The sequence below is a fragment of the Chrysochloris asiatica genome, unplaced genomic scaffold, assembly GCF_000296735.1.
Source record: "Chrysochloris asiatica unplaced genomic scaffold, ChrAsi1.0 scaffold00090, whole genome shotgun sequence".
NCBI classification, from domain to species: Eukaryota; Metazoa; Chordata; class Mammalia; order Afrosoricida; family Chrysochloridae; genus Chrysochloris; species Chrysochloris asiatica.
Genome location: NW_006408608.1, coordinates 9,426,621 through 9,448,971, shown reverse-complemented (window position 1 = coordinate 9,448,971; position 22,351 = coordinate 9,426,621). Strand labels below are relative to the sequence as shown.

The window sequence follows — 22,351 nt, the reverse complement described above, 5'->3', positions numbered from 1 at the left end:
CTCTTCTAGAAAGCCCTTTTCTTTCTCCAGCTCATTTGTCTCAGCTACTCTCTTTTGTTTTTGGACACGTTTCGATATCGTTTGTTGTTGTGTTTTTCATTTGTCATTTCCGATAGTTATGTGTGTGTTTGTGTTTTTTTAAAAAGCTTAATTGGATGTTTGTTGTTTGTTATTAAACTTACTGGGAGTCTCCTGGTGAATATGATCCGGAGATAGGTTTCCCTTTTCACATGTAATGCTCAGCAGGTGTCGTTGGCTCTTGTTTCAGTGGTAGAATATAATGGGGTATGCTTATAACTTGGCTATATGGCCACAATTGCTGTCTCTTCTTGGGTAACATAGGGAGAAAAGGCTTCCACCTCAAGGAAAGATGTGTGATCAAAAGAACCAAAAACAGAAGTAATATAAATGCAGAGACAAATACCACCACTTTGGAATAGAAATGAAGCTGTGGTCGACTGTCCTGAGCTACACAGTCAGTGTGTGTGTAAGGTAGAACCCTCCAGCAGTGGGTGAGGGTGTGTCTGCTCGCTCAGGCACCTCCTCTAGTCACTATAGTAGAGGTGCACAGGTAGATACTGAGAAGTTAATGGGAGAAGGATTGTCCACTGTTTTTGTCTCTGCGTGTGCACAGTGCAATTCTTGAGATGGTTGAGTCCTTTTATGTTGGGGTTTTACAGGTTGTATTATAAAGGTCCTGCACACGGAACCCAGGTAGCACAGCAGTCATGAATGGGGCCATGAACTGCAAGGTCGGCAGCTCGAAACCACCAGCCACTCCGTGGGAGAAAAGCAAGGCACTCCACTCCCGCAAAGACCTATAGCCCTGGAAACCCCGCACAGGGTCACCTGGAGTCAGAACTGACTCCCAAGAGGCGCAGCCACCAAGGGTCTAGCTCAAATCAATCTTAGGGCTGTGTCTTCGTGGCTGACATCATTAGTGGCTACCAAGCTCCCTCTCTGTGTACTGTGGGAGAACTGTGGGGTCAGGGCTGTTTTTTGGGGGTGCACATCCACCTGCCTGGCGTCCTGGCTGAGTGAAGAAGGTGCTCCAGGGAAGATGGGGAGAAATGCAAGTATCTATGTGCCGCTTTTAGAGCAGGTTCACTGAGCCAGAATGGCCGTAGTCCTGCCATCTAAACTCTGCCAGGGCAGGGTAGACACAGAGGAAGTCCCATCTCCCGACTCCTAACTTGCAGTATTTTCCTTAATATTGTGACTTTTTCACTTGTGAGTGCCGGAAACTGACATCTTGGACCTTATGCTAGATCCGGAGCTCTGGAGTTACTCTGTGAGCGCTTCTTGCATGAGATCTCAGTCCCCTCTCTAGCACAGAGATTTCCTTAACCTGACTTTCTCCACTGCCACAGAAACCATAAGTTCATTTGATTTGATCTTGATGCTAAGATTGTTCTCCTTTAAATGTCCCTAGGATTGGGTGTTTGGACTTCACATCTAGTAAATAATATATCTATTTTCAGTTCTTAATGTTGAGACTAGGAGTCCTGAGTGGTGCAAATAAGTGCCACTTAAGCGCAAAGGTTGGAAGTTCAAATTAATTTAGAAGGAAGGCCTGGTGATTTTATAAAAGAACACAGTTATTGAAAACCCTATGGAGTGCAGTTCCACTCTGAAACACATGGGGTCACTATGAATCTGAATTGACTTAACAGCAACTAGGGGAACAAATTAGTTAATATTAAGCAGAAATAGGTCTCCTCCTCCCTTTCCTACTAGACCCTTATCAGAGAATACAGGTAGATCAACTCAGGGAAAAACAAAACGTCCTGCTCACCTCCAGACCCAAAGGTGAAGGAAAAGGGGAAACTTACTAATGCAGGGAAAGGGAAGGAAGGTTGAGGTGAAGTATGGTATACACAGAGGGAATGGCTGGCATCCAAGGAGGCCTGGGTGTACCTTCTCTACTCAAAGAGGGATACGGGTTCTAGCAGCATCTCTGACCATGAATCCGACCATGAACCTGTCCAGTTGCATCAGGCCGTCTAGAGGAGGGCCAGAGATTTCCCTCCTCTTGGAGCCACATGGCTGCAGCCACAGCTCTTAGAACTGTGCATATGAACACAAGAAACCCTCTAGTCCTTTTAGAGCAAACTCACACTGAAACCCAATGACATGTCAAATAATAATCCAAATACAGATATGCATATAAATGGGAAACTATTGTGATAAATTGTATCATCTTCCTCATACCTGAAGACCTACAGGCTTCAGTGAATTCAGGTAATAGTATAATGACAGTGTGGTCGTGAACGACTTGGTACAACTTTTCTAGCCAGTCTTTGTAATTCTTACCAAATGACTAGACTGTGTTGTCAGTTCCCATTCATAGCGATCCAATGTAGGGTTTTGAGAATGGTTGATGTGTTCGAATTGCTGACCTGTGGCTAACAGTCCAGTGCTTATCCTACAGCACCACACCAGGGCTCAAATGACTGGATGTTGTTGTTGTGTGCCATTGAATTGGTTCCAACTCATAGTGATCCTGTATAGGATTTCCAAGGAGCAGCTGGTGGAGTTGAATGCCGTCCTTGCAGTTAGCAGTCTAGTGCTTATCCTACAGCACCACACCTGGACTCCAAAATGACTGAGTAGGACTATGCAAATATGATGTGTTTGAGGTCTACCAAGGGGATTGGATAGTTTGTTAATAATGTGAAAAAAGGTACATTGTACCTTTGTACCATGGTGGGACCATAGAAACAGGGTGTGTGGAACCTACTTGTCATCCTGTTTGGTTTAAAACGGGCCATCCAGAAGCTGATCTCATTACTATCAAGAAAGGGGAGCCAGGAGCAGAGTGTGTCTGTTGGACCCCAAGGTCCCTGAACCTCCGGGATCCAGGAGACAGAGCTGTGACAATAGAGAAATAGCTCCACAGAGCAGCCCCTTCCTGTGTGCTCTCAGTTGGCTGGAGAGGAGCAGCGAGCAGCTTTTCCACTTGGATCTTGTGAAGCACAGCCAGAATGCTCCTTAGAAATTAAAGTGGTGAGAAGTCTTCATTTCACATACTTGGAACATATTCTCAGGAGGGACCAGTCGCTGGTGAAGGACTTGGTAAAGTGGAGGGTCATTGAAAAAGAGGAAGATCCTCTAGGAGATGGATTGGACACAGTAGCAGCCACAGTGGACTCAAATATATCAACATTTTTGAGGATGGCACAGGACCAGGCAGTGTTTCATTAGATAGGGCCGCTATGAGTCAGAACTGGCTTCATGGCCCCTAAACGCACCACCAGCTTATTTCATATAAGTGGGATCACACGACATGTGGTCTTCTGTGTCTGATTTCTTTCACTGACCATCCGTTTGTAAGGTTCATCCATGTGATTGCTTGTATCAGTACTTTATTTGGTCAAATCCTATTCCATTGTATGGGCAGGACACATTTTTGTTTATTTCTTTGCCGGTTAGTGGACATTGGGTTTGTTTCCAATTCTTTGACATTGTGAATAATACTTCTATAGATATTCATGTGATTTAACGTGACCTGCAAGGTCCCGGATGGGTTCTGTACCAGACTCTTTCTTCCCACTGCAATTCCAAGCATTATCTTCCCTGCCTCTCATCTCTGGGCCTTGTCACCTTCTATTTCCTCTGCTTAGAATTCCTCCACTCCCACACACATGCCAGCAGTCCCCTCCTCAGGGAATCCTTCGTGGTCAGAACCCACATTTGTCTACAGTGAGTCACATTTGTGACAGACCTTACCTGTCTAATGATCTGCTGTCTCCTAACACTTAACACTGTCCCTGGTACATAGTAAGTTCTCAATAAAGAACCTCTGCTTGGAGGGAAGGAATGAGGGAAGGAGAGCAGAGGGACAGACAGCAGGAGACCAGTCTCTGTTGGCTTGACTCAGGGCCTGTGTCCGTGTGGCCCCATGATGTTGTCCACTGTGGTATCCTTGTGAGTCACCAGCCCCTGGTAGGTAGGGCTTTCCTGGACTTTGCCATCCCTCGCAGGTGTGACTTTGAGGGACACCACCTATGAGCTGCTGCCTTCAGAGACCAACCCTGACTGCAGCACCAACCCAGAGGACAGCGAGACGTCCACCAGGTGACTCCCCGATCCCTTCTCTCTTCTTGGCTGCAGGGTGTGCGTCCCTATCATGCTCAGGGGGTGCTTAGGTGCAGTTGACTCCCATGGAGGTGGGACTTGGACTGGATCCTCTATGCCAGGCATACAAGTCATTTTGAAGATCTGCTAGGCACCCGTGGAAAGCCAGAAGGTGCCTTCCGAGACTCTGAGGGGGGCAGTTTCTGAGTACCCACTTCCTTTTCCCATCTCCATAGTCAGTCCTAACTCTGGCTTCCCTTCCAGCAGTACCGCCTCCACCCTGATGTCCCCACTAGATGCCCAGACCAATCAGAGGCATGGAGGGAGCACCACTCATACCTGGGAGGATCCCTCCATCCCAACCAGTACAGTCATTGCTGTCTCCTCTATGGGAAAGCCCATTCAAGATGCAGGTAATAATTGCTTCTCATTAAGCAGGGACTTCCTTCCAGGAGATCTTCATCTAAGGCACTGGCCTCCACCATGTCTTGACAGAATAGGGGGAATAATAAGGTTGACCTATAGATTTATGGGTTTTTGAGTTGAGGTTGTGGTTTGGCTCTGCCATTTGCTAGTGGTGCTTGTCGAATTCTTTTGTGCAAGATTGGATTCACAACGTCATCCCTGCTGTCCGTAGCTGTTGCTCAGAAACTGCATGCTGAGTGGAAGCCTGGCCCTGAGCTGATTGCTGAATTCCTTGTTGTTGTTGTTAAGTGCCGTCGAGTCGGTTCTGACCCATAGCGACCCTAGATAGGGTTTCCGAGGCTGTAAATCTTTACGGGAGCAGAAAGCTTCATCTTTCTTCCGCAGAACCACTGGTAGTTTCGAACTGCTGACCTTGAGGTTTGCAGCCGACTCATAACCACTATGCTACCGCTGAATTCCTTAGACCCTTGGTTTTCTCACCTGTAAATCTGTAGTAGCGTAATCCAGGCAGGGCTGGGCTGCCCAGGGTTGTAAGTAGTGTGGGCTGACCTAGTGAGTTGCTATAAATGTTGAAGGCCAGTTGTCATCCAGGTGATTCTGAGTCACGGGGACCTCACGTGTGAGAGAGTAGAACTGTGCTACATAGCTTTTCCAATGTAGAGTCAGGTCTTTCTCCCAAGAGTGTGTTTTAGCATCTACACCACCCAGGGACTCCACTAGAAATGTTGTTGTTGTTGTGTGTGACATTGAGTCAATTCCAGCTAATAGTGACCTTGGAGACCTGAGTAGAACTACCTCATAGGGTTTCCAGGAGTCCTGGTGTAGCCCTGTGGGATAATGCATTAGGCGTCAAGGTTGGTTTGAATCACAAGGTCAATTCAAACTCACCAGCTGCTCCTTCAAAACCCTGTACAGTGTCGCTATGAGTTGGAACCAACTTGACGGCACTTAACAACACCAATCTTTGAAGAAACCACATCTTTTCACTCCGTGGGTTTGATCTTTCAGTTAGCATCCGAGCTCTTAAGCACCGGTGGTGCTCCTTTCCAGGACTGTTAAACCCACTGCCATCAGGCCAATTTGGACTCAAAGTGACCTCAAGACTGCAAATCGCCACAACAGCAGAGAGTCTCATCTTTCTCCATTTGAGCAGCTGGTGTGTTTGAACTGCCTACCTTACAGTTAGCAGCTCAGTAACTAATTAAATATCAGGAGTTCTGGTGTGGTGCTGTAGGATAAGCATTCGACTGCAAGGTTAGTTTGAACAGCAAGGTCAGCGGTTCAAACTCACCAGCTGCTCCTCGGAAACCCTATACAGGGTTGGAACCAATTCAACAGCGCTTCACAATTCATTTTAGGACTGGCAATTCTAGTTGCTGCCACTAGGTGGTAGTAATGTCCTAGGCCAGAACTGTAGTTCTAAAATTGCAGTAGTGGACTGGCTGCATCCGCACCACCTGGGGCTGGTTTACTGGAGTCCATTCTGACTCATCCTGACCCGGCATGTGCAGAATAAAACTACTCTGTAGGGTTTTCAAGGCTGTGACAGGTCAGAATCAGACCACCACTCCGGGTTTTGGAGGCACTTTTGCTGTGGAGTTAGTTTCAACTTGTTAGAAAAGCAGATTTATTGGTCTTTACCTCAGACTTAAACTCCTGGTGTGGTGTTGTAGGGTCATCACTGGACTGCGAAGCACAAGGTCAGCAGTTCAAACCCACCAGCTGCTCCTTAGAAACCCTAAACAGAATCGCTCTGTGTTGGAACTGACTTGATGGCACATAACAATACCTTACTGAACTGGAATCTGCATTTTAACAGCTCTCCAGGGAATTCATAAGTATATTCAAGCTGAGAAGCACTTATGTGGTACATGTTATTTTTCTAATATCTAAAGGTTGGCTTTAAATATAATAACTGATCTTTAATCTTTAGAGCTTAAAATACAATATATGATCTTTGGTGGTAGTGGTGGTTATGTGGAGTAGGTTTCTACTCATAGCGACCCTGTAAAGGGTTTCTAACGTTGTAAATCTTAAAAGGAGCAGAAAACCTCATCCTTCTCCCACAGAGTGTTTGGTAGTTTCAAACTGCTGCCCTTGCAGTTAGCAACCTGACCCGTAACCACTGTGCTACCAGAGCTTTCTATATGATCGTCACAAATGACAAAAAAGGGAAATTAAGATCACGCCTGGCTTGGACTGAGTCCTGACTTTGAGCTACCCTCAAGGTGACCTTGGGTAAAGTACTTAACTTTCCTGAGTCTCAGATTTCGCCATTTTAAAGTGGAGGAAGTCATGATACCTACCTGTGGAGTCCTGGTGTGGCGCAGTAGAATAAACACCGGATTACTAACCGCAAGGTGATGATTCGAACCTACCAGCTGCTCCTCAGAAACCCTATGCTATGACTTGAAACCAACACAATGGCATTTAACAGCAACAACAAATGGTTCCTACAGTATAGGGTTGTTGATTTGTTCACTCTGGGACACTGAGTGTGTTTGTGTGTGGAACACATCATGTGCCTGCCCTCATGGAGTTTACGGTCAGACCATTGACTCATCCACCTGTCCTCATCGCTCTGCCTTCCCGACTCTGAACTTGGCCACAGTGAGTGCTGCCGGCTACCAGGGCTGTACCCCACCCTGCACCTTCCTCCCCAATCCCCGGTTTTATTCTTTCTGACAATTCCTTCTGGCTTCTTGACTCCTCAAACTCACCAGCTGCTCCTCAGAAACCCTATACAGGATTGCTGTGGGTCAGAACCGACTCAATGGCACTTAACAACAACAACAGCAGGGATATTTAGAAGCACTCCTGGTGTGGTGCTATAGGATAAGCACTGGACTGTGTTCCACAAGGTTGGTGGTTCAAACTCACCAGCTGCTCCTCAGAAACCCTATACAGGGTTGCTGGGTCAGAACGAACTCAATGGCACTTAACAACAAGGGGTATCTGGAAAGGAGCCTGGTAGGATGGTAGATTCCAAGCTGGGCTGCTAACCACAAGGTCAGCAGTTTGAATCTACCAGTTGCTTCATGGGAGAAAGATGAGGCTTTCTGCTCCCATAAAGATTTACAGCCTCAGAAATTCCATACAGGTTCTCTATGAGTCGGAACTGACTTGGTGGCAGCAACCCCCCCCCCCCCCCCCGGATATTTGGAAGGAACCCTGGTAGTGTAGTGAGTTATATGTTGGGCTGCTAACCACAGAGTTAGTTGTTTGAATCCATCAGGCACTCCAAGGGAAAAAGATGAGGCTTTTTGCTCCCATAAAGATGTCTAGCCTCAGACATCTGACACAGGGTCACTATGAGTCAGAACTGAGTCAGTGACACATAGCCACCACTATAAGGGATATTTAGAGTCCCTGGGTGGTGCATACAGTTAACATGTTTGCTGAACTAAAGAAAGCTTGGTTTGAAACGATCTGCTTCAGAAAACTCAGTCACTGAAAACCTAACTGAGCACACAGTTCTCCTCTAACCTCACGGGTTATCACGAGTCAGAATCAACCCAATGGCAACAGTCCCTGGGTAGGGTAAAGTGTTAGCACTCCACTGCTAACTTGAAGATAGGAGGTTTGAACTCACCCAGTGGAACTTCTTCCGTAAAGATTACAGACAAGACAATCCTGTGGCGCACACTTCTACTCTGTAACACTGGGGGGCGCCATGAGTCAGAACTGACTTGATGACAGCAGGTTTCTTTTGGGTCTTGCTTTAGGCATTGTTTGCTCTCTCAGAAAGGTTTTGTCAGTCCTGGTGGGCTGCTTGGAGCCAGGTGAGGGGCAGGTGGGTGAGGACTGGTCCAATACAGGGCTGGGTTTTTGTCCTGGCTTGGGAAAGGATTGGGTACTGTCAGTCCTAGGGAATCCGGGTTTGGGCTGTCCTGTGTGTTTGCAGCGAGGCGCAGGGCAGAGCTTGCAAGGGCCCCTCTGTGTTTCAGGAGCTGTGCTCTTCTGGGTGACCATGGTGCTAGTCCTGCTCGCTGTCTTCGGCACCTTCTTCCTTTGCCACTGGAGGGCCTGCAGGAAGGGGATCCGACAGAGTAAGTGGATGTGTGTGGGGGCCTGGGGAGGACAGGAGGAGGGAGAGTCTCAGCCCGGCCACCTTTAGCTCTTCTTCCGATGTCTTTCCAGAGCTCCACCTGTGCTTCCCAGGCCAGCCCTTCCAACCCAAGCCGGATCCTGTGGGTAAGTGTCCAGAGGGGCACAAAGCCATGCTAGGCCCTGGGTTTGGGCTTAGGAGCCTTAGCTTCTCCTCCATTGGTCTGGCCTTCCAACCTCATCTGTAATGGGGTAACAGGTGGGTGGGTGGAGACTTCGTGACTTGCTATGTGCAGAGCTGTTTGGATGGGGTGCTTGTGTGAAGGTTTAGTAATATACCTTTCATTTTTTCCACTGTAGTAACTGCCAGGAGAGGGGTAGTCCTGAACACCTCCCTCTCTGCCTCCCCTCTCCCTTTCTCCCCCCCCATGCTTCTTCCCTGTCCTTTCCCCCTCTCCCTCCCTCCTACCTGCCCTCGCTCTTCCTCCCCTCTCCTTTCCCACCCCTCTTCTAGTGATGTCCCAGGCAGCAGAGGGGCATAGAGAGTGGAGGGCAGCTGACAGGCTGGAGTCCTGCTTCTGCCAGGACTTACAAGCTGTACGGCTTTGGCTGAGTTGGTGCTCCCCTCTGTAAAATGGGGAGAGTGGCACCTACTTCCCATGGTTGGCAGGTAGGGCCTTCCATGGTGCCTGTCCACAGACAGGAAGAGAGGCCGCTGTATGAGGACAGGTCATCTATGCCTGGATCTGTTCTCTCACCAGGAATCCCAGGCCTTCCTAAAGTCCAGGCTGTTTGAGGCCCTCCCTGGTTCTTGCTCTCTGACCTCTGCCCAGCCTCTAGGCCTGCTCTCCTGGGCAGCAGTTGGGTTTTGGTCATCTGGCACCAGCGTCTCTTCTTCTCAGTGCAAATCAGAGCCAGGACTTTTAGAAATCCCACAAGTACTGCTTGATTGCCTACTGTATGCTGGGCCCTGAACATGAAGGAAGGAGGAACAGGAACAGTCTGGGACCTGTATACATTCTGCTTTATAAGTCCCCCAGAGAGAATCTCCCTGCCTCCTCCTGGGACCCCCAGAGAACTTTTGTTTCTTAAGGAGCCAGCCCTGAAAGGTGGATGACCAGCAGGGCCACATAACCAGACCCTGGAGGCCACTTGACCAGCCTCAGTTTGTAGAAGGCTCTGTTCTGTCTTACTCCCAAGTTAGCCCCTATCCCAAGACACCTCCCCACCTCCAAATCCCCAAGGCCCTTGAGAGTCTTGCAGTCCTCAGCCTCAGGACTATGGCATAGAAACATAGCTGTTCTAAGACATGTTTTGAATTTGATATGTTTCAAAACCAGGAACTTGTGTTCCCTTTGCAAGGGGGGGTTTTTGTGTTACGACAGTTTCAATCCTTTTTCCATGAGCTGTCAGGCTCAGTGTCTCATTGAAACCTGCATTTGCTTTCTTGACATTTTTCTAGTTTGAGAGTTTCCATTGCTGTCAGTTTATTTTATTTTATTTTTTTTCTTCAAACCTTCGTGGTAGCAGTTTTGTTGAAAAAGAAAAGAAAGAGGAGGAATGCATAGAAAACACCTTTTCCCTTAAGAAGCCAGACCAGGAATGGGGGAGAGTTTCAATGATGGCCTCCCTTGGAGTCCATGCTGGCCCTCTGGCTCCCTGGTGGTCCCTGGGTTCTGGGCTGAGATGGAGGCGAAGCCAGGATAAACACACAGGGTACAGGAGGAGGACCGATGGAGTGAACTGGCGCTCTGTCCCTGGAGCCCCTGTGTTCATCTGTTGGCTCTTGCTTCTGTTCAGATCATTTTCAGTGAACACCTCCTAGGTGCAGGATGCCAGCTGGGAGCCTGCACTGACCTTGCTCTCCAAGCTGTCAGTCTTGTTTCAATTCCTGTCACTTTCTGGTGGGAACTGCTATGTGCAGAATCGTGGAGTTTTCAAGACTGACCTTTTGGGACAGACCATCAGGCCTTTCTTCTGAGGGTACTCTGGATGCACTCAAACCACCAACCGCTCAGCTCGTAGTTGGGAGCTTAACTATTTGTGCCACCAGCGACTCTCCTGCCACACATTCTGTTGTTGTGTGCCGCTCAGTTGGTTGCCACTCATAGCGACCCCATGTGACAGAGTAGAACTGCTGCCCTCAGAGGGTTTTCTAGCATGTCTTTACAGGAAGCAGCTCTGGTGGTAGCAGCTAACAAAAAGGTCCGTGGTTTGAAAGGTTGGGAGACCGATGTGGTCGTCTGTGTCCATGAAGATTGTTATTGTTGTTGTTAAGTGCCGTTGAGCCAATTCGTAGAGACCCTGTCTAGGGTTTCCGAGGAGCAGCTGGCGAGGTTGAAACCGACGTTGTAGTCTAGTGCATTAACCCGCAGGGTCACAGCAGGGCTCACCATAAAGATTCCAGCCTTGGAAGCCCTGTGGGGGCAGTGTCTGTTCCATTCTGTTTTGTTCTACAAGAGGGTGTGAGTGGGAATTGACTTGATGATAATGGTTATTCCTATGGCTTCAGGTCTTCTCATCTGGGGAGGGGGAGTCGCTGGTTGGTTAGTTTAGCGGCCAAACACTAAATTGTTACACCACCAGAACTACCCACAGCCATGGAATTGAGTCCAACTCAGAGAGGCCTTGTCTAGAGTTTCTGAGGCTGTTGTAAATCTTCACGGAGTAAAAATCCCCATCTTTCTCCCGCAGAGTGGCTGGTGGGTTAGCAGCCCAGCGCTTATCCTACAGTGCCGCCACCAGGGATCCTTTATGCATGATCTGCGTTCCTGTCGATTCTAACTCAACTGTTGTCAATTCCAACCTAGAGCAATCTTTTAGGCCAGAGGAGAATGGCTCCACAGGGTTTCTGACACGAAATCTTCATTGCAGTCGACTGCTTCATCTTACACTCTTGGAGTGGTGGGTGGGTTTGAACCACTGACCTCTCAGCAGTCCAATGTTTAACCTACTGCACCAGTAAGCAAGTCGGATGGGAGTGTATGCCCCACCTTTCCATCCCCCAGAGCTCTAAGGCTTGGGAGTCTCTTGGTTTTTAAGCAGGGCTTAGTAGAAGCTCACCCAGGAGCTCTGGAATTGATTTGACTTCATTGCCTGTGTCCTTGGTGGCAGAACTTAGTGACACACTTATATTATCCCATTTATTCCTCCCAACATCCTTGGGAGGCAGGTTCTCTTAATGTCCCATTTCACCAATGAGGTGAAGCCACTTGTCTAAGGGCACTTGGTTAATAACTAATAGAACTAAGGTTTTGTTGCTACTGAGATTTTAGTTTTAAAAGGATTTCTCTACCTCAGCACTCTTTATGTTTGGGACCAGATAATGATTTGTGTGGGAACTGTTCTCTGCGTTGTGGGATGTTTAGCAACCTCTAGTGTAATGGTTATGAATTGGGCTCGGAACGTCAAGGTCAGCAGTTGGAAACTACCAGCTCTTCTGTGGGAGAAAGATGAGGCTTTCTGCTCCCGTAAAGAGTTCCAGCCTTGGAAAACCCTCTATAGGGTCTCTATGAGTCAGAACCGACTCCACAGCACACCACCACCACCACCACCTACCAGATAGAGGAGAGCTCTGGTAACGTAGTGATTAAGAGTCGGGCTGCTAACTTCAAGGTCAGCAGTTTGAAACTACCAGCTGTTCCTCCGGAGAAAGACACGGCCTTCTGCTCCCATAAAGATTTACAGCCTTGGAAACCCAATACAAGTTCACTATGAGTCAGAACCGATTCCATGGCACAAAACCAACCAAGCCCCATATGATAAACACTGAACTGAGAACAACAAGGTCCGAAGTCTAAGCCCGCCAGTTGTTCTGTGGGAGAAAAATCAGGTTCTCTGCCTCTTTGAAGATAATAAAGCCTTGGAAACCCTATGCAGGGTCACTATGAGTTGGAACCAACTCCATGGCACATCACCACTTACTCAGCGAGGTCCTGGTGTGTCGCTGTGGGTTAATGCACTGGACTGCAAAGTCAGTTTGAACTGCATGGTCAGCAGTTCAAGCTCACTAGCTGCTCCTTGGAGACTCTATACAGGGTTGCTATGGGTTGGAACCAACTTGACAACACTTAACAACAACAACCTATCAGATACCAATAACATCTCCCCAGTTGTGATAAACCCATGTGCCCCCCAGACATCACCACATAGCCCATGAGTCTAGATTCTTTAAATCTTCATTTTAATGGGCACTGGAGTCATTATTTTGCCTTTGCTTCCAGATAGGTTTAACTTGAAAACATTTTTTATTGCTGTGAAAAAAATTTCAAATTTACAGGAAAATCCTAAATCCTGTAAAAAGAACTTATTTTTTTCCTGAACCATATGAACCTCAGGGACTGGCTTGCCTTATGACCCCTGAATACTTTCATGTGTGCTTCAGATAAACAAAGACATATATATATATATAAATGTTTTTATTGTGAATTGAGTAAAAATTTACAGGGCAGAGCATCAGTTTTACATTCAACAAATCATACACCTTGTTTCATTACAATGATTATAATCCCCTCCATGTGCCACCAGTTAACAAAATTTTTCTCTATTCATTTTAGCTTTTTAAAAAAATAAATAAACACTCACACATATATAATAATTTACACCACCAATGGACACATTCTGAAAGTCTGCCTCCTGGCCGCCAGCTCTCAGTCCCTCTCTTCCCATGAGTCTAGAGTCCTCAGTTGCTCCCTCTTTCCATGTCCCCATCTCTGCCTCCATCTCTGGTATCCCTGCTTCTCTGGATAAGGTCTCGCATTCCGTTTGTGCTCTTCTCCCTGTATGGTCCTAAGGTCCTCTGTTTCTGGACTGTAAGATTAACTAGTCCCCTGTTTTTGTTACAAAACTTCTACCTTGACAACTGTGACAGTCACAATTAGTCATGATAACAATAACTCTATTGAATTATAAGAATCTTATTCTCATCTCTTTTTTTAACTATATAACTTTCATTTTATTGAAAGTACCTTGCATTCATGATGGATGCTGTCTGGGTTTTGCCACACATTTTAATGTTAAAGGTTAAATCATTTTTAACATGCAAATAGTGTAAATAGTTTTTCCCCCATATGGGAACACTCATTATAAAAAGATGACATACTACATAAGTGTCTTTTTTAATTGAAAAGCTAACAAACTGTCTAGTTACATTTCTCCCCGCAAAAGTACAAACTGGGTAGTAACTGAGTCTCTAGCTAAGAGGCTTAAAAATATACAGGCCTCAGATTGCATTAAAGTAGTCTTGCTACACACAGGCTAACCCATACCAGTGGTAACTCCTTGACTCACACGGAGCAGGCAGACGATCCTAATAACTCCACTCAGATCATTTACCTCAAATAGCTCTTTTCTGGCTTCCAAAATATAAATAAAGATAATACTTTGTTAAGTCTATTTCTGCACACTTTTTCACGTTGTTTTATTTACAATGCCAACTTTTAAAAGGTCAATACACTAAAGCTAACTAAACAGTAAACTAGGCAGAAATCACTTTACAAAAAGAGAGAAAGCCCAAACTATCACTTTCTATGTAGAACCCACAGTTTTGTTTTATTCAGAGCAAAGAAAAAGCAAACAACTTTTGATCACACTACGAGAAACTCAGCCCAAGGTTCTACAATCTGTGCTACACAGGCAATGAAGGGAATAGTCTGCCAATACAATTGATTTGCTGCTGCCTTTGTCTCCTGTTTGTCTAATACTAACGATTATAAACAGAGTGGTCCACTAGCACTTGGAATAATCCTTACAGTGTTACGGTGTCAGGCACAACATATTCTCTTGACACCACTGGTTTTCTTTGTGTCCTTGGGCTTCCTCCTCTTCAGTAAAGTCATTTTGATATTGAAGGTCTTACAAATCTCTTCAGGAGTTTTCCCCTTGATCATATTGGCAACAGTCTTGCAAGTAACATCAAACAAACCTTTGATATCTGAGTAGTTTGCAGCCAGAATAAGTTCAAAAAGTGTTCCCTGATCAACTTTCAGGAAGTCTTGGTTCCAAACAGGGATATCGTCTGTGCTCTTTTCTTTGCTCTCATCATCCTCAGAAGGAGTAGGGTCATCCTTGTGATGGGTGTCCCACTGAATGACCTTTTTTAATATTGCTGCATTAATATTTGGTAGAGAAACTGGGTCATCATCTCCTTTATCATCCATTCCCAAACCTTCCAACATGGTCTTGATAGTCACAGATTGTTTGGCAATTTCCACATCAACTTCAAATATCTCTCCATAGGAACTCTTTGAGACTTAATTGAAGGCATGTTGTTTGAGCCTAAGGAGGCAGTGGACCCAAGGCTAGTGAGAGCTGGGAAATGTCAGCACAAACAAATGAGCAAGGCAGAGGACAAGGCCACTCCATATCTGTTTTTACCAGACCCATCTAGACAAGATGAAAACTATTCAGTGGGGACTCTATCTTCCCCCCCCGCCCCCATACTCTTAAACTAAACTCCCTCTTGAAACCTTGTAAGCCAGTCACTTTGTGCCTTATCGCTCCCTCATTTTAGGTTGTTGTTGTTGTGAAGTGCCGTCGAGTCGGTTCCGACCCATAGCGACCCTGTACAGGGTTTCCAAGGGTGTAAATCTTTATGGGAGTAGAAAGCCTCATCTTTCTCCCACGGAGCGGCTGGTAGTTTCGAACTGCTGACCTTAAGGTTCGCAGCCCGATTCGTAACCACTACGCTACCAGAGCTTGTCTAAGTTGCTCATCCCTATCTACCCTGTATACAGAGGGGATAGCTTTGATACTTGATGTGAAGACTCCCTGTCTGTTGGTATTTAGAGCTAATACCTCCATGAGTATAGGTCAAATTCATCAAATCATAGCAATTTACCCTCATTTCCTTTATCAAAATTTTTAATTTTTATTTTTTTTTGTCTTCCTCTAGCCAAGTTCTGATCATCAAGCCATCTAGGCTGGGTCAAATGGGTACTGTCTGCAAGTCTGGGTGTTCTTGTGCATCTCCCCTCACTTCATATCAGCTAGATGCTTCACTTCCAGCTCTAGCCCTCCGTGGCTATGTCCAAAGGCATGTTTTTACCCAACTGTAAGAAAACCACCAAAACCAGGGAGTGCCTTCATCTCGGTGATGTCCTTTTACAGCAGAAGAATCCAATTCAGATGCACACATTGCATATAGATGCCAAGTCTGTTTGTTGTTGTTGTTGTTGTGAATTGCTGTTGGGTCAACGCCAAGACAAGGTGACCCCATGGACCACAGAATGGTCTGTTGCCCTGTCTTGTGTCATCTTCATGCTTATTGATAGTGTGAGCCCATTGGATCTCTTCAGTCTCCTCCAGCCTGGAACAGCCCCACAGTCTTTTCCTAGACTTTTACGACCTTGACATTTTTGAGGCATGCCCCAATGAGCTGGTGGCTATCCTTCACTTTGGGTTTGTCAGGAAGGTCCCAGAAGTGATGCTGAGCTCTCCTTGTTGAAGCCTACTAGGTTTCTGTCTGCTTTTCCTGGTGATGGTCACTTGGCTCACTCAATGTGGTGTCTGCCAGCTTTCTCAACAGGGAAGTTACTCTCTGCTCCTTGGTAATTGCTAAATACTTTGGGGGAATGTGCTTCAAGGCTAGGTAAACAGCACATTCCTGTCAAGTTTTCATCTTACCCATTTATATCTTTCTGTCTGTATGGGCTCCTGGAGTTTTATAGTCATTATTTTGATGCTCAAATTGTCCCTGAGTAGGTCAGTGAGAACCCCTTCAAGCTAGCCCCTGTGTTCTTTTTCCATGCCTCCATCCTTCTGTTATTGGAACACTTGTTTGCTTTACCATAGCTCAGGTTCATCCTGTACTTTCTCGGCCCCAGCCCTGGAACCAGCAATCTCTCCGAAGAGCCATGGTAGGATCAGGATGCGAATCTGGGGGAGCTCACCACCAAAACCTCACTGAGCATCTGGTGTCCACCTTTTCCTTTGGGCTTGTTTTGTTCCTGATTGAAGGCCAGAGAGCGGACAGGGCTGGAAGGGGGACAGGACATGAACAATGGGAGGGCAGAGAGCTTTCAGTCATGACTTGGAGCCCATGTGCTCAATGTGAAAGGCCTTCAGGGGCATCTGTGAGATCATAGGTACTTGTTTGGGGACTACTGCAGCTCAGCATATTCTGGCCTTGTGCTGGACGAATTTACAAGAAGGTCCTTGTTCTTCTAAAAAGCAAACAATCCAACAAATGAAGATAGTGAACTGAAGCAACATTTTTAAGGGGAAAACGCTCATGAAATTTGACCTTTGTGCTTGGTGAGATTTGCTTTAGGTCTCTATCAAAGCACATGTGAGTCATGTGGCAAGGCTGTAGGCAGAAATCAATACCCTTTGGATTCTGACTTTCCTTCCTTTTTTTTAAATAAGCCTTTATCTTATTTTATACTTGCTTCTGAGAACCAGTATTAAATGCTGATTTTCTTTCAGGATGCTGAAATGCCACACCAACACTCTGGGCTATGCCAGAGCTTACCAGGTGCTATTCAGCATCCTCTTGAATTACAGATTTAAAAGAAAATAGACTTTATGTTTCAGAACAGTTTAACATTTACAGAAAACTTGAGAAGGTAGTACAAGTACCCCCCACACAGTTTCCCTGGTTACTAACATCTTCCACTAGTATGACACATCTGTCACAATTTATGAATCAATATTAATACCTTATTATTAACTAAAGCCCTGATTTTATTCAGATTTCCTTTGTCTTTCCAAATGCCCTTTTCCTGTTCCAGTCATCTTCCCATCCCGCATACCACCTTGCATTCATGTGTCCTTAGATTCGCTTCTCTTGGATGTGACCATTTCTTAGGTTTTTGGTGTGTCTGACAACCTTGGGAGATTTGAGGAGTCCTGGTCAGGGGTATAGTACAATGCTCTTTAGTTAGAATTTGGTGTTTTTTTTCTCATAACTAGATGGCTTTGGTAAGGAAGACTGTTCTCAGTCACATTGTATCAAGAATCCATGTTCTCAATGTGATGTATGAACTTGTTTATATAAAAAATAATTTTGTGTGTATGTATTAAACAATATGTAGCAAAACATTTGACAATTCTACAATTTGATTTTTTTTTTCTTGTACTTTTGCTCTTGTTGAAAACCTATGCAGCACTATGTAGTAATGGTTCAATCATTTCCACATGTATAATTCTGTGACTTTGATTACATTCTTTTATATTGTGCCACCATTCTTAACCTTCTTTATCTGAGTTGCTCTTTTCTTAATAGCATAGAGCACTTACCCCTAAGCTTCCTAACTAGCTTTTTGATTGATTGCGGTCAATTTCATTCTGTATGTTGGTTACATGCCGTTGAGTCAATTCTGACTCATAGCGGCCCTGTGTAGAGTTTCCGAGACTGTAAATCTTTATGGGAGCCGCTTTCTACCATAGAGCAACTGGTAGATTTGAAATGCTAGTCTTGCTGTTAGCAGCCCTCCATTTGTAATACATTATGCTAGCAGGACTCCTTTGGATTCCATATGGTGGTCATTGTGTGCCACCGAGTGAGTTCTGACTCATAGCGACCCTGGATAGGATTTCTGAGGAGCAACTGGTAGATTCGAACTACTGACCTTGTGGTGAGCATCCCAACTCGCAATCCAGTATGCTACCAGGGTGCCTTGGGATTCCATATGTTGTTGTTGTTAAGAGCTGTCAAGTTGGTTCTCACCCATAGCGACCCTATATAGGGTTTCCAAGGAGGGGCTGGTGAGCTTGAACCTCCGACCTTGTGGTTCAAACAACTTTGCAGTCCAGCACATTAACCTGCAGCGCCACATCAGGATTCCATATAGATAGTTCTTAAAACAGTACAGTGCTCAAGACAGATGTTCTGTACTAATTATACTAAACTCTTGTTTAATTTTTAGAAATTTTTGAACTGAAGTTTAAATTGTAAAGGTGATCTCAGGGTGATAGTTTTGGAGGTTCACCAGCCTGCATGGATCTAGAAACGTGATTCCATGAAAATTTGAAATTCCTCTATGGAATCTTTTTTTTTTTTTTTTAATGTTTTATTGTGAATTATGTGATAGTTTACATGGGAGAACATTAGTTTTACATTCATCCTAACATATGTAGTTTCATTGCCATGGTTATAATTCTCTCCATGCATTATCAACCAACCAAAGGGTATACCCTGCAAGCCTGCCCCCTGGTCGTTAGCACACAGCCCCTCTCCCTCTCTGTGTCTAAAGTCCCCAGCTGCTCCATCTCTCCACATCATCATCTCTGCCTCTATCTCTGGCATCACTGCTTCTCTGGGTAGGGTCTCGCTCTCCGCTTTTCTCCCTTGATGGTCCCAGGGGCCATCACTCCCCTCCTTTTGCTACAAAACATCTACCTTTACATTTCCAACCTTCACAATCAGTCCTGATAACAATTATTCACTATTGTATTATAAGAGACCCATCCACATTTCATTTCATCAGCCCCACCCAGACAGATTGGATACTACTCCGTGGAGATTGTACCTTCCTCCACACCCTCTGGATCTAGCTTCCCTCTTGAAAGCTTGTAAGCCAGTCACTTCTTGCCTTTGTAGCCTTCCCCACTTTGGGTAGTCAATGTCCAAGTTGCCCATCCCTGTCTACTGTGTGTATTGAGGGGATGGGAATGATCCTTGCTGTAAAGATTTGTTCCCGTTTTTGAGCTACTGCATCCACACGTGTATCAGATTACTCTTTTTTTCCTCTTCTTTCTTCTTCTAGTTGAGCTCTGATCATCCAGTCATTGAAGCCAGGTCAAGTGGGTAATATCTGCAAGTGTGGGTGTTCTTATGCATATGCCCTCTCTTCTTTATCAACTGGATGCTTCACTCTCCACTCTAGTCCTCTGTGGCTATGTCACTGACTCTGGGCCCAAGAGTCCCCAGGTCTTGCCACACAGGTCTCCACCCGGGTTCACAGAAGTCTATTGAACGTTGTAGGGCTTAGCTTGCAGCTTCATTGCTGTTTTTCCCTCTCTTCCCTTTATCGGTGATGAACGTGGTCACCAGTCAGAGTGTGTGTGTTCATTGAGTCTTAGTGTTGGAAGGGGGTTTGCTCTGAGGGGACTCCTCTGTAGCATCTTCGCTCACAATATTCAGAAATGGTAGTTAGGCTGCCGACGCAGCCGTTTTTACACGTACAGGTAAGTGGCAATGATTGTGTGCATCATGTTGTCCACTTACCACCATCATGCTGCATTCTTTTCCTGTTCCACCACCATGGACAGAAAAACTCAGGGACTGTCATGAGGGAGCAAGCAGATGCCCCCAAAGTGATCACTTTTCTGGTAGCAGCAGTTATTAGGGCAAGTGTTAACCCTTGGGGGGCAGAAATATGCTCAATTACTAATGGGAAGGTTGGCAGTTCAAACCCACCTAGTGGTACCATTGAAGAAATGGCTGGTGATCAGCTTCTGTAAAGATTACAACCAAAAAAATACCACAAAAACCCCTCTGGAACTTGGTACCATTTCCAGACGAGAGGACTGAGACTTGGAGAGGTGAAGTCCTTCTTGCTGGCTGTCACGGCCAGTACACTCTTGCTCCATGCCTGCCGAGCTGCCCCACTGTTGGGCACTTGGCTTCTTTTCAGTTTCTGGGTGATTATAATACCACTGCTCTGCACAGTTTTTTGTTTTCTTTTGGGTTGTTTCCTGAAGGTGTGCTCCCGGAAGAGGAATTACTAGGTCAAACGCATGAGGTTTTTTTTTAACTGCCAGATGGCTCTTGAGAAAGATGGAATCAATTTGCCGCCTCCCCTGAGCAGCCCAGTGTCTCCGGTCTACCCGTTTTCTCTCTAACACTGAGTTTTAAGCACACCACTGTTTATTTTTATTTTGCTACTTTGTCACACACACCTCCCCTACCCCATCTCTTCTTACCGTATCGATGACTTGGCACCAAAACAGCTGACTGTTTTCTAAGCTCAAAATCCCTCTCGAGGGACAAAGATTTGGCTCCTCTGACATTGTTTAAAAGAATGTGCCTTGAGCCCCAAGAAAGTTTCTCCAGTAGTGGTTCAAACAGTAGCTGCCTTGTGGGAACAAGCCTGGTCACCTAAGAGAACCACTTTAATGGGGACAGCAGTTATTAGGGCTTGTGTCATTCCCTGGGTGGCATAAACTGTGTTCAACTACTAACTGAAAGGTTAGAGGTTCAAATTCATCCAGCAGCACCAAAGAAGAAAGGCCTGGTGATCTGTGAAGATACAGCCAAGAAAACTTCATGGAGCTCAGTTGGACTCTCTAACATATGGGATCATTATAAAATGGAATTGACTTCACAGCATTGGGTTTGCTTTTTTGAAGCCTTGTGTGTTTGTTAAGTCAAGGATGTTGTTGTGAAGTGCCGTTGATTCGACCCATAGCGACCCTGTATAGGGTTTCCGAGGAGCAGCTGGTGAGCTTGAACCGCCGACCTTGAAGTTCAAACAGCTTTGCAAAGGTTATTTCACACATGTATTTCTTTTGATTGTTGGATTGGTTGTTCAGGGCTGCTGTAGCAATGTACCACAGAGTGAGTGGCTTAAAAACAACAGAAATTAATTTTCTCCCAGTTCTGCAGGCTGTTGTCCTTTCGTTGTCCCTTGAGTCCGCTCCGACTCCTGCAACCTTGTGTACGAAGGCAGTACTGCCCGTTCCTGCGCCATCTTCGCCATCCGTGTGTGTTTGAGTCTGTTGTTGAGATGGCTGTGTCAGCTCATCTCAGGGAGCCCCCTCACTTTCACTGACCCCCTCTACCTTATCAGTCTTGGTGCCCTTTTTAGAGACTGATCTTTCTTGATGATGTATTCAAAGTCAGTCTCACCAGTCTTACATCTAAGGAGCATTTTGGCTGTATTTCTTCTAAGGCTGATTTGTTCATTCTTTTGGCAGACCACAGTACAGGTGGTGGCTATGTGCTGTGGAGTTGGTTCCGACTCATAGCAACCTTGTACAGGGTTTCTGAGGCTGTAAATCTTTACGGGAGCAGAAAACCTCATCTTTCTCTCGTGGAACAGCTGGTAGTTTCAGCTGCTGACCTTGAGGTTAGCAGCCCAATTCGTAAGCACTACACTACCAGAGCTCCTTACAGTACAGGTTGTTGTTGTTGTTCTTGAGTGCCATCGAGTCGGGTCCGACCCATAGCGACCCTGTACAGTACAGGTAAGAAGTCCTAAATCGGAACTCGGAGCCTGAAATCAAGCTATCAGCAGGGCCATGCTCTCTCATGACTCTAGGACATGGGTGGGGAACGTCCAGCCCATGGGCTGTATGTTGTTAAGGGCCATTGAATAGGTTCTGTATAGGGTTTCCGAGGAGCAGCTGATGAGCTTGAACCACCAACCTTGCAGTCCAGCACATTAACCTGCTTTATCACACCAGAACTCCCGTGGGCCATATGTTGTTGTTGTTGTTGTTGTGTGCCATCGAGTCGGTTCCGACCCATAGCGACCCTGTACAGGGTTTCCGAGGGTGTAAATCCTTGAAATAATTTGGTCTGGCCCTGCCAGGGCAACTACAATTCCAGTCACGACATTGTTGTTGTTGTTAAGTGCCGTTGAGTCAGTTCTGACCCATAGCGACCCTGTATAGGGTTTCTGAGGAGCAACTGGTTGAGCTTGAACTGCCAACCTTGCAGTTCAAACGGCTTTGCAGTCTGGTGCAGTAACCCACAGCGCCACGCCAGGACTCTGTGCAGTCCACATTGTTGTTGTTATGTGCAGTGGAGTTGTTCTGACTCATAGCGACATGTACAGGGTTTCTGAGGCTGTAAATCTTTACGGGAGCAGAAAGCCTCATCTTTCTCCCAGGGAACAGCTGGTAGTTTCAAACTGCT

General features: G+C 45.9%; 1 protein-coding gene across 1 annotated transcript in view; it reads left to right on the top strand.

Annotated features, from left to right (window-relative positions):
* The window catches only part of TNFRSF8 (tumor necrosis factor receptor superfamily, member 8), a 121,379-nt gene that overhangs the window by 85,892 nt on the left and 13,136 nt on the right, over nucleotides 1–22,351 (top strand). Inside the window, exons 12-15 of the mRNA XM_006866425.1 lie at nucleotides 3,984–4,077; nucleotides 4,342–4,490; nucleotides 8,451–8,552; nucleotides 8,644–8,697. Coding sequence (XP_006866487.1) covers nucleotides 3,984–4,077; nucleotides 4,342–4,490; nucleotides 8,451–8,552; nucleotides 8,644–8,697 — 399 coding nt within the window. The remainder of the gene's footprint in view (nucleotides 1–3,983; nucleotides 4,078–4,341; nucleotides 4,491–8,450; nucleotides 8,553–8,643; nucleotides 8,698–22,351) is intronic.